At 35.7% G+C, this 17,403-nt stretch overlaps 2 protein-coding genes across 5 annotated transcripts; one reads left to right on the plus strand and one right to left on the minus strand.

Moving 5' to 3' along the window:
* The first annotated feature begins 5,291 nt into the window (after positions 1–5,291).
* Positions 5,292–8,743, plus strand: LOC120770506 (protein lethal(2)essential for life). 2 transcript variants are annotated; one of them, XM_040098034.1, is made up of 4 exons: positions 5,292–7,657; positions 7,797–7,992; positions 8,070–8,362; positions 8,446–8,743. In XM_040098034.1, exons 2-4 carry the CDS (start codon positions 7,892–7,894, stop codon positions 8,619–8,621), a joined length of 570 nt encoding a protein of 189 aa, XP_039953968.1. In that variant the 5' UTR covers positions 5,292–7,657; positions 7,797–7,891; the 3' UTR covers positions 8,622–8,743. The 2 variants fall into 2 exon arrangements, with proteins under 2 accessions (XP_039953968.1, XP_039953967.1); XM_040098033.1 differs by having other exon boundaries at positions 5,294–7,657; positions 7,892–7,992; positions 8,446–8,742.
* A 3,561-nt stretch (positions 8,744–12,304) lies between these two features.
* Positions 12,305–15,008, minus strand: LOC120770505 (sulfotransferase 1 family member D1). 3 transcript variants are annotated; one of them, XM_040098032.1, is made up of 5 exons: positions 14,880–15,008; positions 13,198–13,532; positions 13,003–13,135; positions 12,543–12,940; positions 12,305–12,476 (listed from the first exon to the last, which is right to left on the minus strand). In XM_040098032.1, the coding sequence occupies exons 2-5, from the start codon at positions 13,530–13,532 to the stop codon at positions 12,335–12,337; spliced, it is 1,008 nt and encodes a 335-aa protein (XP_039953966.1). In that variant the 5' UTR covers positions 14,880–15,008; the 3' UTR covers positions 12,305–12,334. The 3 variants fall into 3 exon arrangements, with proteins under 3 accessions (XP_039953966.1, XP_039953963.1, XP_039953965.1); XM_040098029.1 differs by having other exon boundaries at positions 12,305–12,479; XM_040098031.1 differs by lacking the exon at positions 14,880–15,008 and adding an exon at positions 14,562–14,635 and having other exon boundaries at positions 12,305–12,479.
* Positions 15,009–17,403: the final 2,395 nt, after the last annotated feature.

Consider the following 17,403-nt stretch of genomic DNA (forward strand, 5'->3'; position numbering starts at 1 on the left):
GGTTTATAAAATATTGACTCTGACGATCTAGAAATAAGGCTCAAAGTAGCTTTACTTTGCAAGTGTAATTTTACATTCGATTTCAGATCTGCTATAGTTGGATCCAATGGTGTTTTTGCCAATTTCCATTCAAGAGTTAAGAAATGTACATTTGCAGAGTTTTACGTACTTTAATAATCAGCCATAGCTGAGAGTGTACACGAAGACCGTGAAGAGTCGATTCGGCGCCGTTTACAGCAACTTGGACCGACATATGGAACGACTTGGCACATCGAGATCTTTAATTGAGAGCATACCAGATACAGCTTGTGCAAGAACTGAAGCGGCTCGACCTTCCCAAGCGACATTGCATCGCTCTATGGGCTCTTGAAAAGTTCTTAGAAGATCCTACGTTTTCAAGTCATATTTTGTTCAGCGATGGGGCCCATTTCTGGCTTAATACAAGCACGATAACCTCCAATAATCGCCTGTATTTGAATTTTGTGATCTCGGCGACATTTAGTTTCCACGAATTTGAAGTTTCTTTGTTCTTTCGGGAATCTCGAAATGGATAACCCTCAATAATATTCGAAGGAATAGTCGGAATTTTGATTTTTAACAAAATTACAGCTTCCTAAAAAATGCGTTCTTTGTGAAAAAATGTATACTTCATAGTTGCTTTGAAAAATCAAAATTATCTTATTTCTTCGATTTTTACCTAAGAAACATATCTAAGAAGAGCGCGGAAGCTTTCAAGTTGATAAAGTGAGGAGTCTTAAAAACATCGCGTGTGACCATTCCCACGATTTTACCCTCCTAACAATCAAAAAGCAAAAGCGCAATAATCTAGATAAATATCGCCATACATGGAACTACGGTAAAGTTTTTCACGATATGGCGACTGTCTGAAAAAAAATAATTTTAGATTTTTTCAAAAATATGAAAAATTTAAATTTGAAGATATGCTTCCAGACATAGACATAAATCGGTTTAGTAGAGCCTGAGAAATAATGTGTATCTTTTTTAAAAAAGACAAATTAAAAAAAAAAAACGAACTTAAGATTTTGAGTTCAAGCGAACCACTTACCACTACCACCAAGAACCACTATAAATCTGCAAATAGTTCGAATTTTGCAAAACAATTTTGTAGACATATTCTTGATTAGTTAAACTTTCAAAACGAAATCGATTTCTTTTCAATTTTTAAACTAGAATACCCCATTAAAGCTCATATATTGGAACCAATTTGATCGAACAATTTCAAATTTTCGGAAAATAAATATATTGACATTCGATTTTCTAAATTCATAAATGTATTTAACTCATTAAACAATTTTGTTTACAGTTTCGATATTGTGACTGCCGCAGTAAAATAACCACAAATAAAAAGAAATATAAACTTAAAGACATATGCCTTAACTTTGATGCCTTATATTGTCAAGAAAGCGAAAGCAATTATATTCAATACCATTTATTTTGACCTCAGCTGTTGCACTTTTATAAAATACTATGCTTGAACAATTCAGTGCAGCTGCTCGGAGTTTTTCATTCGGCAATAGAATAAGAAAGTGGCATGAGAAAGAGTCTCCCTAGCAGAAAAACCATGAATTATCATAAAGCTTAAAGTAACTCCTTTCTATTTTGACAGATTTTTTCTTGTAGCACTTTGTCGTTTTACAAAGTTTACTATGGTTAACACATCTCTTCTCCTTCTTTATTTAATGCTTAATACTAATTAATAATAATATATAAATAATATAATATAATATAAGTGCACCAAATTGTATTGGACCACGTGTCGTATACGCAACATTTTAGAAAAATCTCATAACTCTTTGGTAACTCAGTTTTTAAGTAATATGAAGTGTTGTTAGAAACAAATGTTAACAAATCATAATATTCATGGATTCATAAATATTTGTTAAAGGAATTTGCTTGAAAAATATTTGCAGAAATTCATTTGAAGTATACTTGTATATTGAAATTTGCCAGGATGGCGTGTGCTTCTAATGAACAGGTTTGGCACCTAAATCATAAGCAACTTGTGGCGACAATTTAAAAGAGGCTTGTTAGAAATATTGTAACTTATAGTTCGATTAATTGTATTAATTATATTGACAGTTGGTATTCTCCCAATAGTATCCGTCATGATGTCGCAAGTAAATTATATTGTCTTTCTTAGCGGCATTTGGGATATATTTCTAAATTAATCATATTTCAAGTAGTAACATGTGCAAATAACTGCATGCGGGTGTTGGCAGTGCTTAGTTCTTTGTGCCCTTATTTAAAAAGCTAAGAAGTAGTTATTTAGTCACTCACTCTTACTTTTATTGAGTTTCCTTTTCTGAGATGGTAAAGTTTCCTTCCGCAACCAAACACATTTTTAAAGTTTTATTATTTCAGCTTTTTAGTAATGAGTTTTGAAGTCTGAAAGCTCTACGTCGTAATTATATTATTATTTATATTGAATAATAGTTACCAAAATGGTTTGATTTTGAAATTGAGAAACCAAGTGAGGTATTCAGCGAAAGACTCGCTTTTAGAAGAGAATGTTCATGAAAATTGTCCTAAAAATATCACAATTACCCTACAAAATACAAAAAATTTAATTTTATTTATATATGTTAGGTATAAATTCCGCATATCGGCTGCTAATCTCTGGATTGCCGCCAAAGTTAATTTGGTAATTAAAAGTTGCTGCTGCAAAAATACAAAGTTGTGCGTCAGATAGCAGCTAATAAAATTGCAAACAAATGCACAGTGTTTAGGATTTTATTTCCAAATTGCAAATTCCACATCAAATGCATGTTTATCTTTCATTCACACCTACTAACACATGCGGGAAGTAACACACGAAAGTACACACAAGCGAATAAACAAGCATATGAAATTATATAGGAATGCCTTTTCTCAGTTGTGGCGCTTCTGGAAAGGCCAACCAAATATATATATGTGCTCATTTATATATATGTGAAACTTTTAATTCATTTGCCGCCCATAAAAATTGTTCCGCACATTTTACAAGAATTTTATTTCGATTAGCCTTAAAATGGGGATTATTTTCCCACAGCGAAGACGACAAGCAGCTGCTGAACCAAAATCACAAGCCGAGTGATATTTTCAGTTATGAATAGCTTGTTTTCTCTTATAAGAAATGTATATCAGTATATAATCTACATACATTATAGATATATATCCATATATACCCACAAAGTTGAAAAATTGAAAAATTATGAAGCGAAAGAGAAAGCAACGGAATTATTTTGTTTTGAATAAACACGAAAATTTGTCTGCAAATTTGAAAAAAAAAAATAAAAAAAAAATTAAAAAAAAAAATAAAAACAGAAATAAATAAAATCTAAAATGAAAAACTAAAAAAACAATATATTTATCGCCACTACGTCATGCTGGCAAGTGACTCAGCATTCGATGGCGACATGCATATACATTTAAATACATAGATTGATAGTTTTTCCGTTATTAGGTGGGGATAAATACTCATGCTTGAAAACTACACTATGAGTTAAGACTGCCTCGAGAGGATAATAATTTTTTTTAGTTTCATATCATTTACGATTGGTATAAACACTTGCTATTGACTTCATATGCTTCATATTTGATTATACCAATTTAAGGGAGTTATACCAGTTTATTGTTCGATTCGCTTTACTACTATTCGCTATTCTACTTTAGCAATGTTTTTTCCAGTCTTCGAAACAATTAAAGTTAAAGTCAACTTCCGGCAAAGCTTTCAAGCAAAGACATTGCTGATTGTCGTACTAACCTAGAAAAAAATATTTCGACGAATGGGTTTTCACGCGAAATTCAAATAAAAAGGCTTACTATTTTCTGTCCAAGGTAATATAACCCTTACTTAATTATACTGAAATTTTTAACATTTGGGACTCGTGCAAACGCTTGCTATTGACTCCATATGCTTCATATTTTTGGTTATACCAATTTAAGGGAGTTATACCAGTTGTTTGTTCGATTCACTGTACTACATGTTATGCCAAATTGTGAAACAGATAATCTTTTTTCTAATGCAATGTGAAATAAATATATCAGAATACACACCCTGTATATCTTTGAGTTGCTCTATTTGACACATCTGCTTAGCATTTTATTGGCTCATCTCTTAATTTATGTTTATGCCTGCCAATTGGTCTGCTTAAGCAGCACCTTTCGAAAAGTGTAGAAAAAACATTGCAATATTTCTTTTTCTATTCTCAGCAGTGCTTGTTTATATTTTATTTTTACTTCGCCTACCTATGCGAATTGCTCACGTTGTGAACTCATTGTTGTGCTCACAAGTTAATTGTTTCGTTATTAGTCATTTTGACGTGAAATTTTTGTAAAATGGCTCAAAAATATTCTAGAAATGTTGCAACAGAAACACAAACAATAATATTTGCACACGACATACATAAACACCTGTGGGTATGTATGTATGTATATCAAAGGATTTGGTGTAAGTTATTGCTATGCTTCTTTCTACAAATATCTAAATGGAATTTAAAGGTGGGTTGTTTCGGGTCGGAAGTAAGGTACATATTATTAAATATCTAAAAATGTGGACACATATTTATATATAGTATGTGTGTTTTTCTTCTTCTGTCCATAAGCTTTCGCTAAAATTAACTTATTTCTGGAAAAGCAAAAATACTTATATATTTTCTTAAGCGGTGACAAAATTTTCAGCAAATATTTTTTAGCCTCTTTTCTGCTTCTAGTTCTTTCCAAATGATTCAGTATTTCTGTATGTTGGTATGTATGTATGTAAGCGACATTTGTTCATTATATACATACTTGGATGTCACGATAAACTCAAGTTACTTCATAAAAAAACACAATTGTTTACTTGCGGAAAATTTATCTGAAATATTGTATGTTTTAAAAGCATGTGTCTGTTTGTAAACAAATGCTAATATCAAGGCGATAATAAGTGAATATTTTTTATATGACAAACAATTCCAAATTTAGAAATCACAAGTCTTTATTTGACTTCTTTTTTTCAAGAAGATTTTTGAGGGTTTCTCACGCAATGGGTTCAAAAAACTAATTTTTGGATACGTAGCTATAATAAAGGGTCATCCAGTTCGAGGTTCCCTACTTAAAAAAAAAACGCATAAACTTCAATATTAATGGGGAGTGTTTATTATAACTCGAAAGAACATTTTCGTCTCAAATCCGGCAATTTCGCTTGTTTACATACTTGGAAATTCTCAAGAGCCCATAGAGCGAAGCGATGTTGGTTGAGCAGTTCGAGCGGATTCAGTTCTTGCACAAAGTGTATTTTGAAGGCTTTCAATTTAAGGTCCTCCTCATCGAATGTTTTTCTAATATATCTCTTAAACCGATTTCAGTCTTCACATATTCCTTCTATAGAGCAGCTGGGTAGGAAGTGAAAGAGATCGATATGCTAAAGGCTCGCTTATCAAGAACTATTTCATAACCATGAATATATTGATGTTATAAGATTAATCTACGCACGTTACTTGAAAATCATAAAAACTTCTTTCGACTAATTTCGGTTGAAAAATTTTTCAATACACATAGGTTCTAAGTTCATAAAATGTAAGATGTCATAGCAGGTCAACGACCGGACACATAGACGTGGCTACTAGAATTAAATCCTCATGAGTTTTTGTTCGCCCTATCTTTCAAAGGAGGCATGTATAAATTTGACAGCTGTCGGATAATTAGTTTATGAGTTATATGATTTTGAGTGATACAACTTTTCTTATTCTGAAAAAATCGAATAAAAAAAATTTCGCGTCTTGATAAAATATTGCTTCCTGAAGAGAAAAAGGAACAGTTAAGGAAAAAACTGGCTTAATCACGAGTTTACGAACAGAACGAGATAGCAGGCACTCTAAAGATATCAATTGAATGCATATATCATATCGTTCACGAATATTCGGGTTTGAGAAAGCTCTGTGCAAAGTGGGTGGCGTGCGGCCTCACTTTTGACCAAAACCTACAACGAGTTGATGATTTAGTGCAATGCTAAACCCGAGTTTTTGCGTCGATATGTGACAAAGAATGAAACATGACTCCACCATTTCACTCCGAAGTCCAATGACAGTCAACGGAGTAGACTGCACACGATGAATCTGCTCCCAATCGATGAAAAATGCAACAGTCGGTCAACAAGGTCATGACGTCTATATTTTGGGATACATATGGAATAATTTTATTGATTACCGTGAAAAAGGAAGGACAATCAACAGCGATCATTACATAGCGTTATTGGATCGTTTGAAGAACAGGAAAGTTCTGTTTTACCAAGACAATGAACCGTGTCAGAAGTCAGTGGAAACGATGGTAAAAATCCATGAATTAAGCTTCGATTTGATTCTGCATCCACCGTGCTCTCCAGATCGGGCCCTCAGCGATCATTTAATGTTCTCAGATTTCAAAAGAAGGCTCGCTGAAAAGTAATTTTCGTGTTGAATAAAAAAAAACAATTTTGCCAAAAAAATTTGGCTGGAGACTTTTTAATTCTCCTGTCACTTACCATTTCGACTTAATTTTATGCAAAAACAAGAAAAACTCAAGCATCCTGCATTTCTCATAGGAACTGTACACATACAGTACTAAATATTAAAACATAACCACCCGACGGCTTACATCCAGTGGAACATGTTCTTGAGTTATTTGATGTTAACAACCTCTAGACAAATTCAGATTAATTCATAAAGAAAAGAGATATTTTTTTATATTTAATCGGTCAATTAGGATGTTAACTATATGCTAAAGCGATCCAATCTGAGGAACACGTTAGCTACCAAATTTGGTGAAACTCTCAAATAAAAATGTTTTACTTACAATAACTAGATTTTGATCGGTTAGTATGTATGTCAGCTATGTTCCATACTGGTCCGGTATCAGCGATTGCGAAAACTATTAAGAGTAGCTTTTTGGGGAGAAAAGAGCGTATTCAAATTTTCAGATTGATATCTCAAAAACTGATGGACTAGCTCGTGTATTCGCACACAGACGGATAGACAGGCCGACGTGGCTAAATATACTCAGTTTTTCTCGCTGGTTACTTATATAAACGTTTTCTTCTGAATGTTACAAACTTCGTGGCGAAGTTAATACGAGTATACCCGATTTACGGTATAAAAGGTATCGAATAGATTAATGTGCTTTCGGGATCCAATTTTTTTGCATCGAAAATCTACCAAAACCTGAAAATTGGTCAAAATTTACCAATTCATAAAATCATAAAATTCGAAGACTCTTTAACCTTAGAACTTTATAAATGTTATCGAGTTAATTTCAAATATTTGCATGCATCTTTTCCAAACAATTAAAAGTAGAAAAGTTGATACACCTCTTGACCCACGCACGCCGTTAATTTCCCAAACAACCACATCCATTCGAATTGGCGTGAAAAGCCAACAACATGAAATGACGCTTCGCTAAAAATAGCCACAAAATTTTTCATATAATATTTTTAAACGAAAATCATCTTGAAAATCGGCTAAAAAGATCGAAAACACAAACAAATCCGCCGGCATATAAAATGAACGAGCGCCGAAAATGTTCAGTTCAAAAACGCAGCGAACGCGTAGCAGTAAAGACGAGCACGAGCGGAAAATCGCGAAAAAGCGCGGAAACAAAAACAAAATTGTGAAATTTTATTATCTTCATTAAGTGCAAATAAAAGGTGAATCACTGTGGAATTTTACTGAAAATTACTAAAAAAACAACAACAAAATTTAAATTTATTTAAAAAGTGCTTATTTTCGGCTTGAATTCATAAGTAATAATGAACTTTTCGTGGTGATTTTATTAATTACCATTAGTGTTCTTCTCTACTTTCCATTTCACTGCCAATTGTGACCTTGTAACCTTGTGCAACGGTACACCACAAATTTTGGATTTTGCTGTTGAACCGTAGATGTCAGTAGTGCCCCTAATGTTCCGTGACTGGTGGGATGATTTTGAATTTCCAACGCGCACTTCGCGCCTCTTGGACCAACATTTCGGCACAGGACTAAGGTAGTAAAAATACACAAGGATCACTACTGTCCTTCCTCAAATATGTAACGAGCTTTAACCACTGTAATTCTTTGTAGACGCGATGACCTGATGTCATCCGTTTGGAACTCCCGCCCAACAATGTTGCGTTCCGGCTACCTGCGCCCATGGCAGCGCTCACCCACAAGCTTGCAGAAGCAAGAATCCGGTTCCACATTGAATATTGACAACGAGAAATTCGAAGTCATTTTGGATGTACAACAATTCACACCCAATGAGATTACCGTCAAGGTGACCGACAAGTTTGTGCTCGTTGAGGGTAAGCACGAGGAGCGCCAGGATGAGCACGGCTTTGTATCCAGACAGTTCTCCAGACGTTATATGCTGCCAAGTAAGCACCAAAGTGTTAGCTTCATTTTATATTGGAAATATTTATTATACATATCTATTTGCATTTTGATGATAATTTTTTAGGTGACGTGAACCCCGACAACGTGACCTCATCCCTGTCATCGGACGGTCTTCTGACCATCACCGCCCCCATGAAGAAGCTGCCTCCTCCTGCCACTGAACGTGTGGTGCCCATCTCGCAAACCGGCCCATCCTCGAAGGAAGACAATGCCAAGAAAATCGAGACCACCACCGCCTAAGTCACTCCCACGACTTCGGTTGATTCAGACTGTTTTCCATTTTCCTTTTTAGTCATGCATTCAAAATGCATTTTCAGTTACTTAGCATAAATAATAATCATTTACAATTTTATAATTTATTTTTTTATACTAAAGAAAAAAATAAAAAATAAGAAACAAAACAAAAACTTAACGCGACTTTTTATATTTATAGATTATTAGTAGGACATACAGTTTTGTAGAGTCTATTTGTTACAGCGATACACTTTGATGTGTTTGCTTTTTTGACCCAAAGCTTTCGTGATTCAGAACCTGCCAACTACAAAACGATAAGATCTCATCTTTTTTGATAAAATTGATCTTTCAACTTTTCGATACAATTTCGTAATACCATTGATGTTTTGCTTCAAAACGGAAATAAGTTTAAAAAATTTCCTTGTAATGAAATTTTTCTTAAAGTTTGAGAGGAATAAATTCGGTCCTTTGAATACGGTAGATTTCAAGCAATTAAAAACTCAATTCATATAATTTCTCAAACGATTTCATTGATATACATATAACAATGAACGATTGTGAGCTTGGGCGGCATCTACTTTTCACAGACTCCATCTGTATATAGTACGTAGTTCTTCAGTATTTGAGATATGGATTTGAAATTTTGCACAAGCTCACGTTTCCCAGAAGCTGCTAAAATGTGGGAACTGAGGATATCCGATCTGCCATACTCGTACAAATTGACCGTTAATCGAGTTGTTGTATGAGAAACTTTTTATTTGAAAAGATATCTTTTTTGGTATGGATTAATATCCAAGGCAATGCTATAATCTCTAAAAAAATTTTTCAGAACGCGCTACTATTTCATATAGCTGCCATACAAACTGACCGATCAAAATCAAGACAAAGACCACTTTATACTCTTTTATGAATCTATGCAGAGTATTATAGCTTCGGTGAAATCGAAATTAACTATTTTCTTGTTTCGAAGTATAGGCTAATAAGCCGCGCATAGACCAGTTTTGGTCCTTTGCGATACCAGATATAGTTCATTATGTATGTTTCTACAGTCTCTTCTATCGAGTGCCAATACGAATTTTGTGTACTTCCAATCTACCGTTTTGGACATGACTTTTGCAGTTTTGCCACTAGGTAGCTCGTTCAATCGGATTTTGATTTTTTTACCATGCTTCTGTCCAGATCGTCGTATTGGGTTTCGAAAGTTTGTCATACACCATTCTTGGCAAACCCGTCTACTATGTATTTCATTGCCCTCGAAGCCTTTGTGCCCTTGGCACCCAGCAGCAGTGAAGTTGCTTGCTTCTAGCAACACTTTCCACCACTGGCCTGCTTCCCAAGGCATTTCTGGTCAATATGCAACACGAGGTTACTGCCTCGATTGCTGCTTGGTGGATTTATGTATGTCTGTCCACCAGTGCATAAGATAGGGAGAGTGCCCTAGGTTGTGCCGAGCATCTGCCTACACGCATTCACAGCATTGCTAGTTTGCTGTCCAATGTACTTGATGGGGTCCTTGAGAGAGAGTTGTATCCCATTTATCGCAGATTCGTATTCTCCGAGTTCAACCCCAGACCCGTTTGTGATGCCCAATTAACGTAACTGTATTGAGAGTGGTGGAGAATGGTCTGTAGACACATATATACCATTAAGATGGCAATAATCCACTACCTTAGGGGCTTTGCCTAAGGTATGACTTTCTTGGTCATTCTAGCGTCGTTTCATTCCGCTCTTATATAGTACAAGATTTAGCAAGCCTTCACTTCCATACTATTGGTTGCATTATAGTTATATAACTTAATCGTTTTCAAGAATCGATATATATGTATCTCGTGATATTAAAGGAAAGTATTGGCCATATTTGGGAATGCGAAATCTCTATAAGTGGGTGCCATACATGTAAAAACTATACCAACGGTTCTTTTTTAGATGTCTCAATGAGGCAATAATTTTTTCGGAGTTCCGTTGCTTTGTCTTTTTATAATGATTTTACTCCCGAATCAGGCAAAACTGTTGCCAAAAATAATGGTTCAGTTCGGGCGGGGTATCTTGCCCCGGTTGACATAATTTTCCAGTAGACTGGAGCTGTCCTTATTCACTTTATGGAAGATTTTGCGGAAGGATTTTGGTTTGCGGGTTGCGGGGACGATATTGCTACTGATCTCGATTTTTACAAGACCTTTATTAAGAAAAATTTTCACATTTGGAGTGATGTATTGCACAACGTTGTGCTTTATGGACAAGTGTTATCTTTAATCCATAGTTCTTAAAAAATGAAGCCAGACATAATGATACAGTCAATGGGGAACGTTTCAAAGCCAGGATTAATGACTTTTTCATGCCTAGAGAGCGTTGCTATAAACGGCCTTTCGTTCCAACAAGACGTCGCTACATGCCATACTGCCAACGAAACAATCAATTTGTTGGAGGAAACTTTAGATGAACGCGTCGTGGGTCTACAGCGTGGTCTCCAAGATCGTAGGACTTAACACCGCTGGATTATTTTTTGCGAGATTATGTTAAAGCGTTTGTATACGTAGATATGCCCGCCAATTACTGCAAAAAGTGGTAGAACATTTTGTCTTTCGGCTGGAATTGTTTCGAGCTATCCGCAGCGGTCACTTGCCTAAAATCTTTTTTAAAACATAAAGGCAAACACCAATCTTTATAATTAAGATAAATTCTTGGCCAGATGTCTAAAAATACTTTATTTTTAAAATCTGTTAAGCGAAAACTGTTAAAAGCTAAAAGCTCTATTAGAAAAAGCTTTTTAACAGCAAAAACTAAAAGCTCGCACCATAGAATTATGATTGTACAGAGAATGTTAATTTAACAGTACACTAACATGCTCTGGTTTCATTTACTATGGTAACACTAAAAAATGTAACGAAGGTCTGAAAAAGCATGAATTGCTTTTAAAGAAAGAACGTGACTGACCTTACATACGAGTATTACAATCTATATTTTACGTGACACTGAGATATAATTATTTTTCAAATTGTAAGAAAATATATTTTAACACGTTAAACGTGATTAAAATATTCCAAAATTATTATAAAAGTTACGTCAACTCCTTAAATATTATTAAATAACTCAAAAGAGACTAATAAAATACAAAAATGTTAATTGAAACGTATGAGAATGATCCCACGACAGTTGGGTCTACGTAATCCGAATGGACCCGGATTTTTATCCGATCAATGACTTCCAACTCGGCAGAACTCTACCGCTTCTACAACAACAGAATATGACGAAAAAGTTTCCAGTAGACGGTTCAGCAGTTTCGAGATCTTACACCATGTTCTGTCATCCATGGAACAAATTGCAATATTTCAGATTCACAAAACATGAATTCATCGTAGACGGAGATATAGTCAAAACACTGATATTTTCCGTAGGTGAAAGTGCACCAAAGAAGTGGAAACTTAGCTCTTACACCTCCTTTCATTTACTACTATTGGTGAGGCTATTAAGCTTATGAAAAGACCCACCATGGGAACATCAATGATTTTCCTGGACGATCTGCAGATTTAGATACTATGATATAGAAAATTGTTTGAAAAAGTTCCGCAAAAGTAGAAGGTTGTAACTTCGTCAAAAGTTGTATTGGAAAATACCGAAATGCTTTGATTATGTATATTAAATTTTATTACAATTAAAAAAAAAAGTATTTACAAAACACATATAAAAAAGTATAAAACTTAAATGTAAGTTGAAAACAGTTAGTACTTGGAATAATTGATAAAATCATCCATAGTTAGTTGATAGTCCTTCAAGTTATCCTCCGTCCAGTCGTCGAATTCTTGTATGGCTGTTTGCGGCATTTCATCCTTATGGCTACCAACTATGCCGCGGCGTACAAATCTGCTTTAAAATGTTTAAAATTTACTGTTATTTTTGTTGTCTATTTCAAAGCTTTAACTCTTTTACCTAAATTCCTCGACCTCCCTACCAGCTGCCGCTTTCATACTCTCAAACTCTTTGACATGATTGCACGCGGGATTATCCTTCATTTTGTCGAAAGAAAGATGATCCACGAGTTGTGTCAGCTGCTCCTGCTCAACTTCACGCTCCAAGAATTTGCATACATCCTTGATGACACCGCCCAAGTCACGCTTCATGCGCTCATAGCTAGTGAAGAAGATTTGCGGTTCATCACGCAGCTGCCAGAAGTCGAGCACATGTGGCCAGAATGGATTGAAGTTGACGTGACCGTCAATGTAGGAATGCATGAAGTCCTCCTTCGTACCCTTATAGCCGACCATGCCGCGCCAATGATGGAAATACGAGATAGCCGCGTCTTTTGGATTGCGGAACACATAGATGATCTAAAAAGAGTATAATTTTCTTTCATAAATTTCTTTTTTTTTTAACTATTTTTTATGCGCACCTTTGGCTTCTTAGTCCACACTTGTTTCGGCAGCAACCAAGCGGGCAGGTGAGATTTAATCAAACGCGGTGATGGCAATTTGTTCAAGGCCTCAATTGTGTCATGTGGCACATTCGGTACAACGCCGTTGAATCTGAAATTATTTATTTTATTAGAAGTAGTTTGTATTTAAGTTTTTAGCTGCTTCTAACTCACTCCAAAAATGGCGAACGTATGGTGAGATCGTCTGTTTTAGCCTTCTCAAAATCGAAATTGTTCAAAATCAGCCAAGTCATTTCCTGCGTCCATGTTGTGCCACATTTGGTGCTCGTCACAATCCAAACATCATCTTCGCGCACCTCGAAATTATGCACACGATCCAAGACGGGTTGGAAGGTGTCCGCGAGTGAGCAATAGCGGTGCTGCCAGTCGCCGACAACATCAACGCTGGGCTTTGCTGTGGCATAAATCGCGGAATAACCGCCGCTAATGGCGAGCTTTTCGATTTGATCGAATGGTACGCTTTCGGCGTAGAATGTGGCACTCGGCATCTATATTGGGGAGAGAGAAGAGTGTTGTTGTTATTTTCTCGAGGTTCGAGAATTTTTAAAGTAATGGTTTGTCAAAAAAGTCTTGCGGTATATTTATTGAATTTTTTTTTATTGAAATTGAAATGAATTTTTGATGACTCATGCCCAGCTCTTGACCGATGCTACGACTGCTACTATGCCGGTCTCTTTTGACCAATTCAGCGATTTTATCGCAATTTTCGACGATAGGCCTTCTGGAGCGTGGCGCATCTTCGACCACCTCTACAACAGAACGAAAACGTTGAAACAATCGTTGTGCGGTGGAAATGGAAACTGTATTGGGCCCATAAACTGCACAAATTTTATTGGCGGCTTGAGATGCATTTTTGCCTTTATCCTAGTAGTACTGTAAAATATGCCGTATTTTCTCTTTATTTTGCTCCATGTTTGCGACGCTATAACTCACGAACGACTTAAAAGAAACGGCAATCAATCAAACACGTGTTAGCGCGTGAAATTAGCTTTCCAAAAAGGTGTAGCATGACCCGATGCGACGAATAAAACTAGAACTACGCGCTTTCAGCGCCAACTAGCGAAAATACCGCAAGACTTTTTTGACAACCAATGTTAAGCATCGAGTTTCTATATTCATATTGTCGACTTTTTTGCCCCAGTTGGATGCTGGTTATTGACATTATTGAATCTAACGATAAAGAAAAGTTTTTGGACATAAAAAATGATACTAGTTATTTAAATCACTATTCAATGAATGACGAATGAGCGAGACGAGCTGACTCGATTTAAACACGCTCATCTATCTTTCCGTCCATCTGTCTGTACATATGCGCACTAATCCTTCAATTTTCGAGGTATTAGTCTGAAATTTTGCACGCGTTCTGTTCTCCCCAAAAAAGCAGCTCAATTGTTCGAACCGCCGATATCAGTCAACTATAGGATATGGTCGCCATACAAACTGATCGATCGAAACGAAGACCACGATAGGAATACATTTTTATTTGACAAGATATATTTACGAAAATAATAACTTACTTTAATTTTTAAAGAGAGCTTCACATTACAACTTTTGAAACGTAATATTACAACAGTTAGATATATATAACAACAATTGAACGAACAACATGAACCGGCCACAATGTGATTCACTTGTTCAATAGCAACCTAATGAATGACCTACTTTCGTTTTGCATAAAAAGAGAATCAACAAAATATATGATAAGCGATCAAAACATTACAGCACTATTTAGAATGCACAAGCAGTTCATTGACACGCTTTGGGAATTTCGTTCACACACCCTTTCTTTCCCCTCTGAAATATAGTTGTATATACATACAAATATGAGTGCTTACATCTGTTTTATTGAGGGATTTCACTCAGCGTCAAAATTTTGAACAATTTATATAAAATAGCGAATAAATAAATTTTAGTTTTGCAATGGTGTTTATGGGGCCGCAGCTCTCCGTTGCGATCGAACCGCACGCGACGACTGAAAATACAAACTGAATGCGAAGTTTCGCCCGAAGCGCAGCAGCACTCGCTCACTCGAGTGACCAACGGTGAGCATAAGCTGCTGCTAACAAACAAAAGCAGAAAATTTAAATAACAAAATAAATAAATAAAAGTAATAAATAGTGAACATAAATCCGAAGTTAAGCATATAAAGCGATGCCAGCGGATATAGTACTATACAACGGGTGATCCAAGGAGGACAGATTACGCGTAGGTCGTGTCAAGCTGTCGCATTATTTTTTGTTCAGTATTGTTTGGCATTTCATCAAAGAAAGACTTACGCCTGAACAACGTTTACAAATCGTTCAACTTTATTACGAAACGACGTTCTGTAAAGAACCCTCTACTTATGGTCAACATAATTGGTCTACTAAGCCTACTATTGGCAACACTATCACCCATTTTAAGACCCAGAATTCATTATTGGATATTATTCGACCAAAAAGATCACGTCCAGCACGCAGTTAAGAAAATATAGCAACTGAGAGTGTACATGAAGATCGTGGAGAGTCGATTCGGCGCCGTTCGTAGCAACTCGGACTGACGTATGGAACCACTTGACACATTTTACGTTGAGATTTCAAATTGAAAGCGTACAAAAAACAGCTTGTACAAGAACTGAAGCCGGTCGTCCTTCCCAAGTGACATGGCTTCGCTCTTTGGACTCCTGAAAAGTTCCAAGAAGATTCGACGTTTTCGAGCCAAATTTTATACAGCGATGAGTACATTTCTGGCTCCATGAATATGTAAACAAGCAAAACTGTCGCATTTAGGACGAAGAGCAACCTGCAGAGATTCAGGAGCTGCCATTTCATCTAGAAAAAAACAACGGTTCGGTGTGGTTTGTGGATCGGTTTCTTCAAAAACGTTGTCGGTAAGAACGCAACCGTCTATCGCAACCGTTATCGCGCCACGATAACCAACTATTTGATTTTTATACTCTCGCAACAAAGTTGCTAAGGAGAGTATTATAGTTTTGTTCACATAACGGTTGTTTGTAAGTCCTAAAACTAAAAGAGTCAGATATAGGGTTATATATACCAAAGTGATCAGGGTGACGAGTAGAGTTGAAATCCGGATGTCTGTCTGTCCGTCCGTGCAAGCTGTAACTTGACTAAATATTGAGATATCATGATGAAACTTGGTACACGTATTTCTTGGCTCCATAAGAAGGTTAAGTTCGATCGTGATATCACATCGTTAGTCTTTCCCCTGTGAGGATATGTAAAGTCTAAAGTTTGTGCGGACAATCGCGCTTCGATTTAGGCCTTGGAGCAAAACATCTCGCGTGTCATTCGTCAGTTACAAGTCGAAATGCTCGAACGAGTCATCAAAAGTTGCATCATCTGAGACGTAGCCGCGGTCAATATTTGAAAGAGATATTCTTCAAAAAATAAATGCCAAAGAATGATCTTTCGATTGATAATAAGCATTTCACATTAAATTTGAAGTTTCTGTGTTTTCTCTTTAAAAAAGTAGGGAACCTCGAAATGTGTCACCCTTTATTATTATATGTTTGCGGCTCTGCGACCAATCTTAGCTAGCTACATAACTATTTCGATTAAGATTTTGTGGTGAATTTATTATGGCTTAAATAATTTTTTTAGACGGTTTTTAAGAAGTTTTATTGTTATTGTTGTTAATTTATGTCCTCATAATACGATTAAAATAATTTTATATAAACCTGTTCCAAAAAATTGTCTGAGCAGCATTTAGTTTCATCGACATATTTTCTAATATAGCATGCCCTCTATTGACTCAAAAGTGTTCTATGAGATATTGCTTTTGCATTTTGAGAGCAAATTTCATATGAAACCAATTCCAGAGAAAGGACGGTTCGTTTGCTATAGTTGGTCTTTCGATCTCGCTGTTATTTTGAATAGCAAATAAGTAAAGACTTCTTGGTCATGTCTGCAATCGAAATAAGTTTCGCTGATCCTTAGAAAGTGTGGAGTGTCTCTGCTAGCTATCACACTTTATCTCAACGATTTTCGGATTCTTTCATTTGTCCATATTATTGAAAGTACATTATGATGAGATGATATATGTATATAGGCTATGGATGAATAAAAAAGTATTGTGGGGGTACAAAAATAATTTGGTGGTCTCCATAATCGTTTACATATGTTGAGATCGAGTCGGCTTCTAAGCGGATCGTAGCATTAAATTCCATCTAAAATGTAGAAAATTATTTTCAATTGTACTTCATCTTCACTAAACTTTCGAAAATTAACATACCTAACTAATAATGACCAATAATTAACCACACTATGTGTAACCAAAAGTTAGAACAGTATTCTATATTCATACCTTGAATACAAGGTACTGAATTTCATACTGAGGAACGCATAACTTACACACATG

The sequence above is a fragment of the Bactrocera tryoni genome, chromosome 3 (assembly GCF_016617805.1).
Source record: "Bactrocera tryoni isolate S06 chromosome 3, CSIRO_BtryS06_freeze2, whole genome shotgun sequence".
NCBI lineage: Eukaryota > Metazoa > Arthropoda > Insecta > Diptera > Tephritidae > Bactrocera > Bactrocera tryoni.

Coding starts and splice junctions, on each gene's coding strand:
- LOC120770505 (XM_040098029.1), bottom strand. CDS start 13,532: ATGCCGAGTGCCACATTCTACGCCGAAAGCGTACCATTCGATCAAATC. Junction 13,136..13,197: donor ATACGTTCGCCATTTTTGGA/GTGAGTTAGAAG, acceptor AAATAATTTCAG/ATTCAACGGCGTTGTACCGA. Junction 12,480..12,542: donor AGGGAGGTCGAGGAATTTAG/GTAAAAGAGTTA, acceptor AACATTTTAAAG/CAGATTTGTACGCCGCGGCA.
- LOC120770506 (XM_040098034.1), top strand. CDS start 7,892: ATGTCAGTAGTGCCCCTAATGTTCCGTGACTGGTGGGATGATTTTGAA. Junction 7,993..8,069: donor CATTTCGGCACAGGACTAAG/GTAGTAAAAATA, acceptor AATTCTTTGTAG/ACGCGATGACCTGATGTCAT. Junction 8,363..8,445: donor CAGACGTTATATGCTGCCAA/GTAAGCACCAAA, acceptor ATAATTTTTTAG/GTGACGTGAACCCCGACAAC.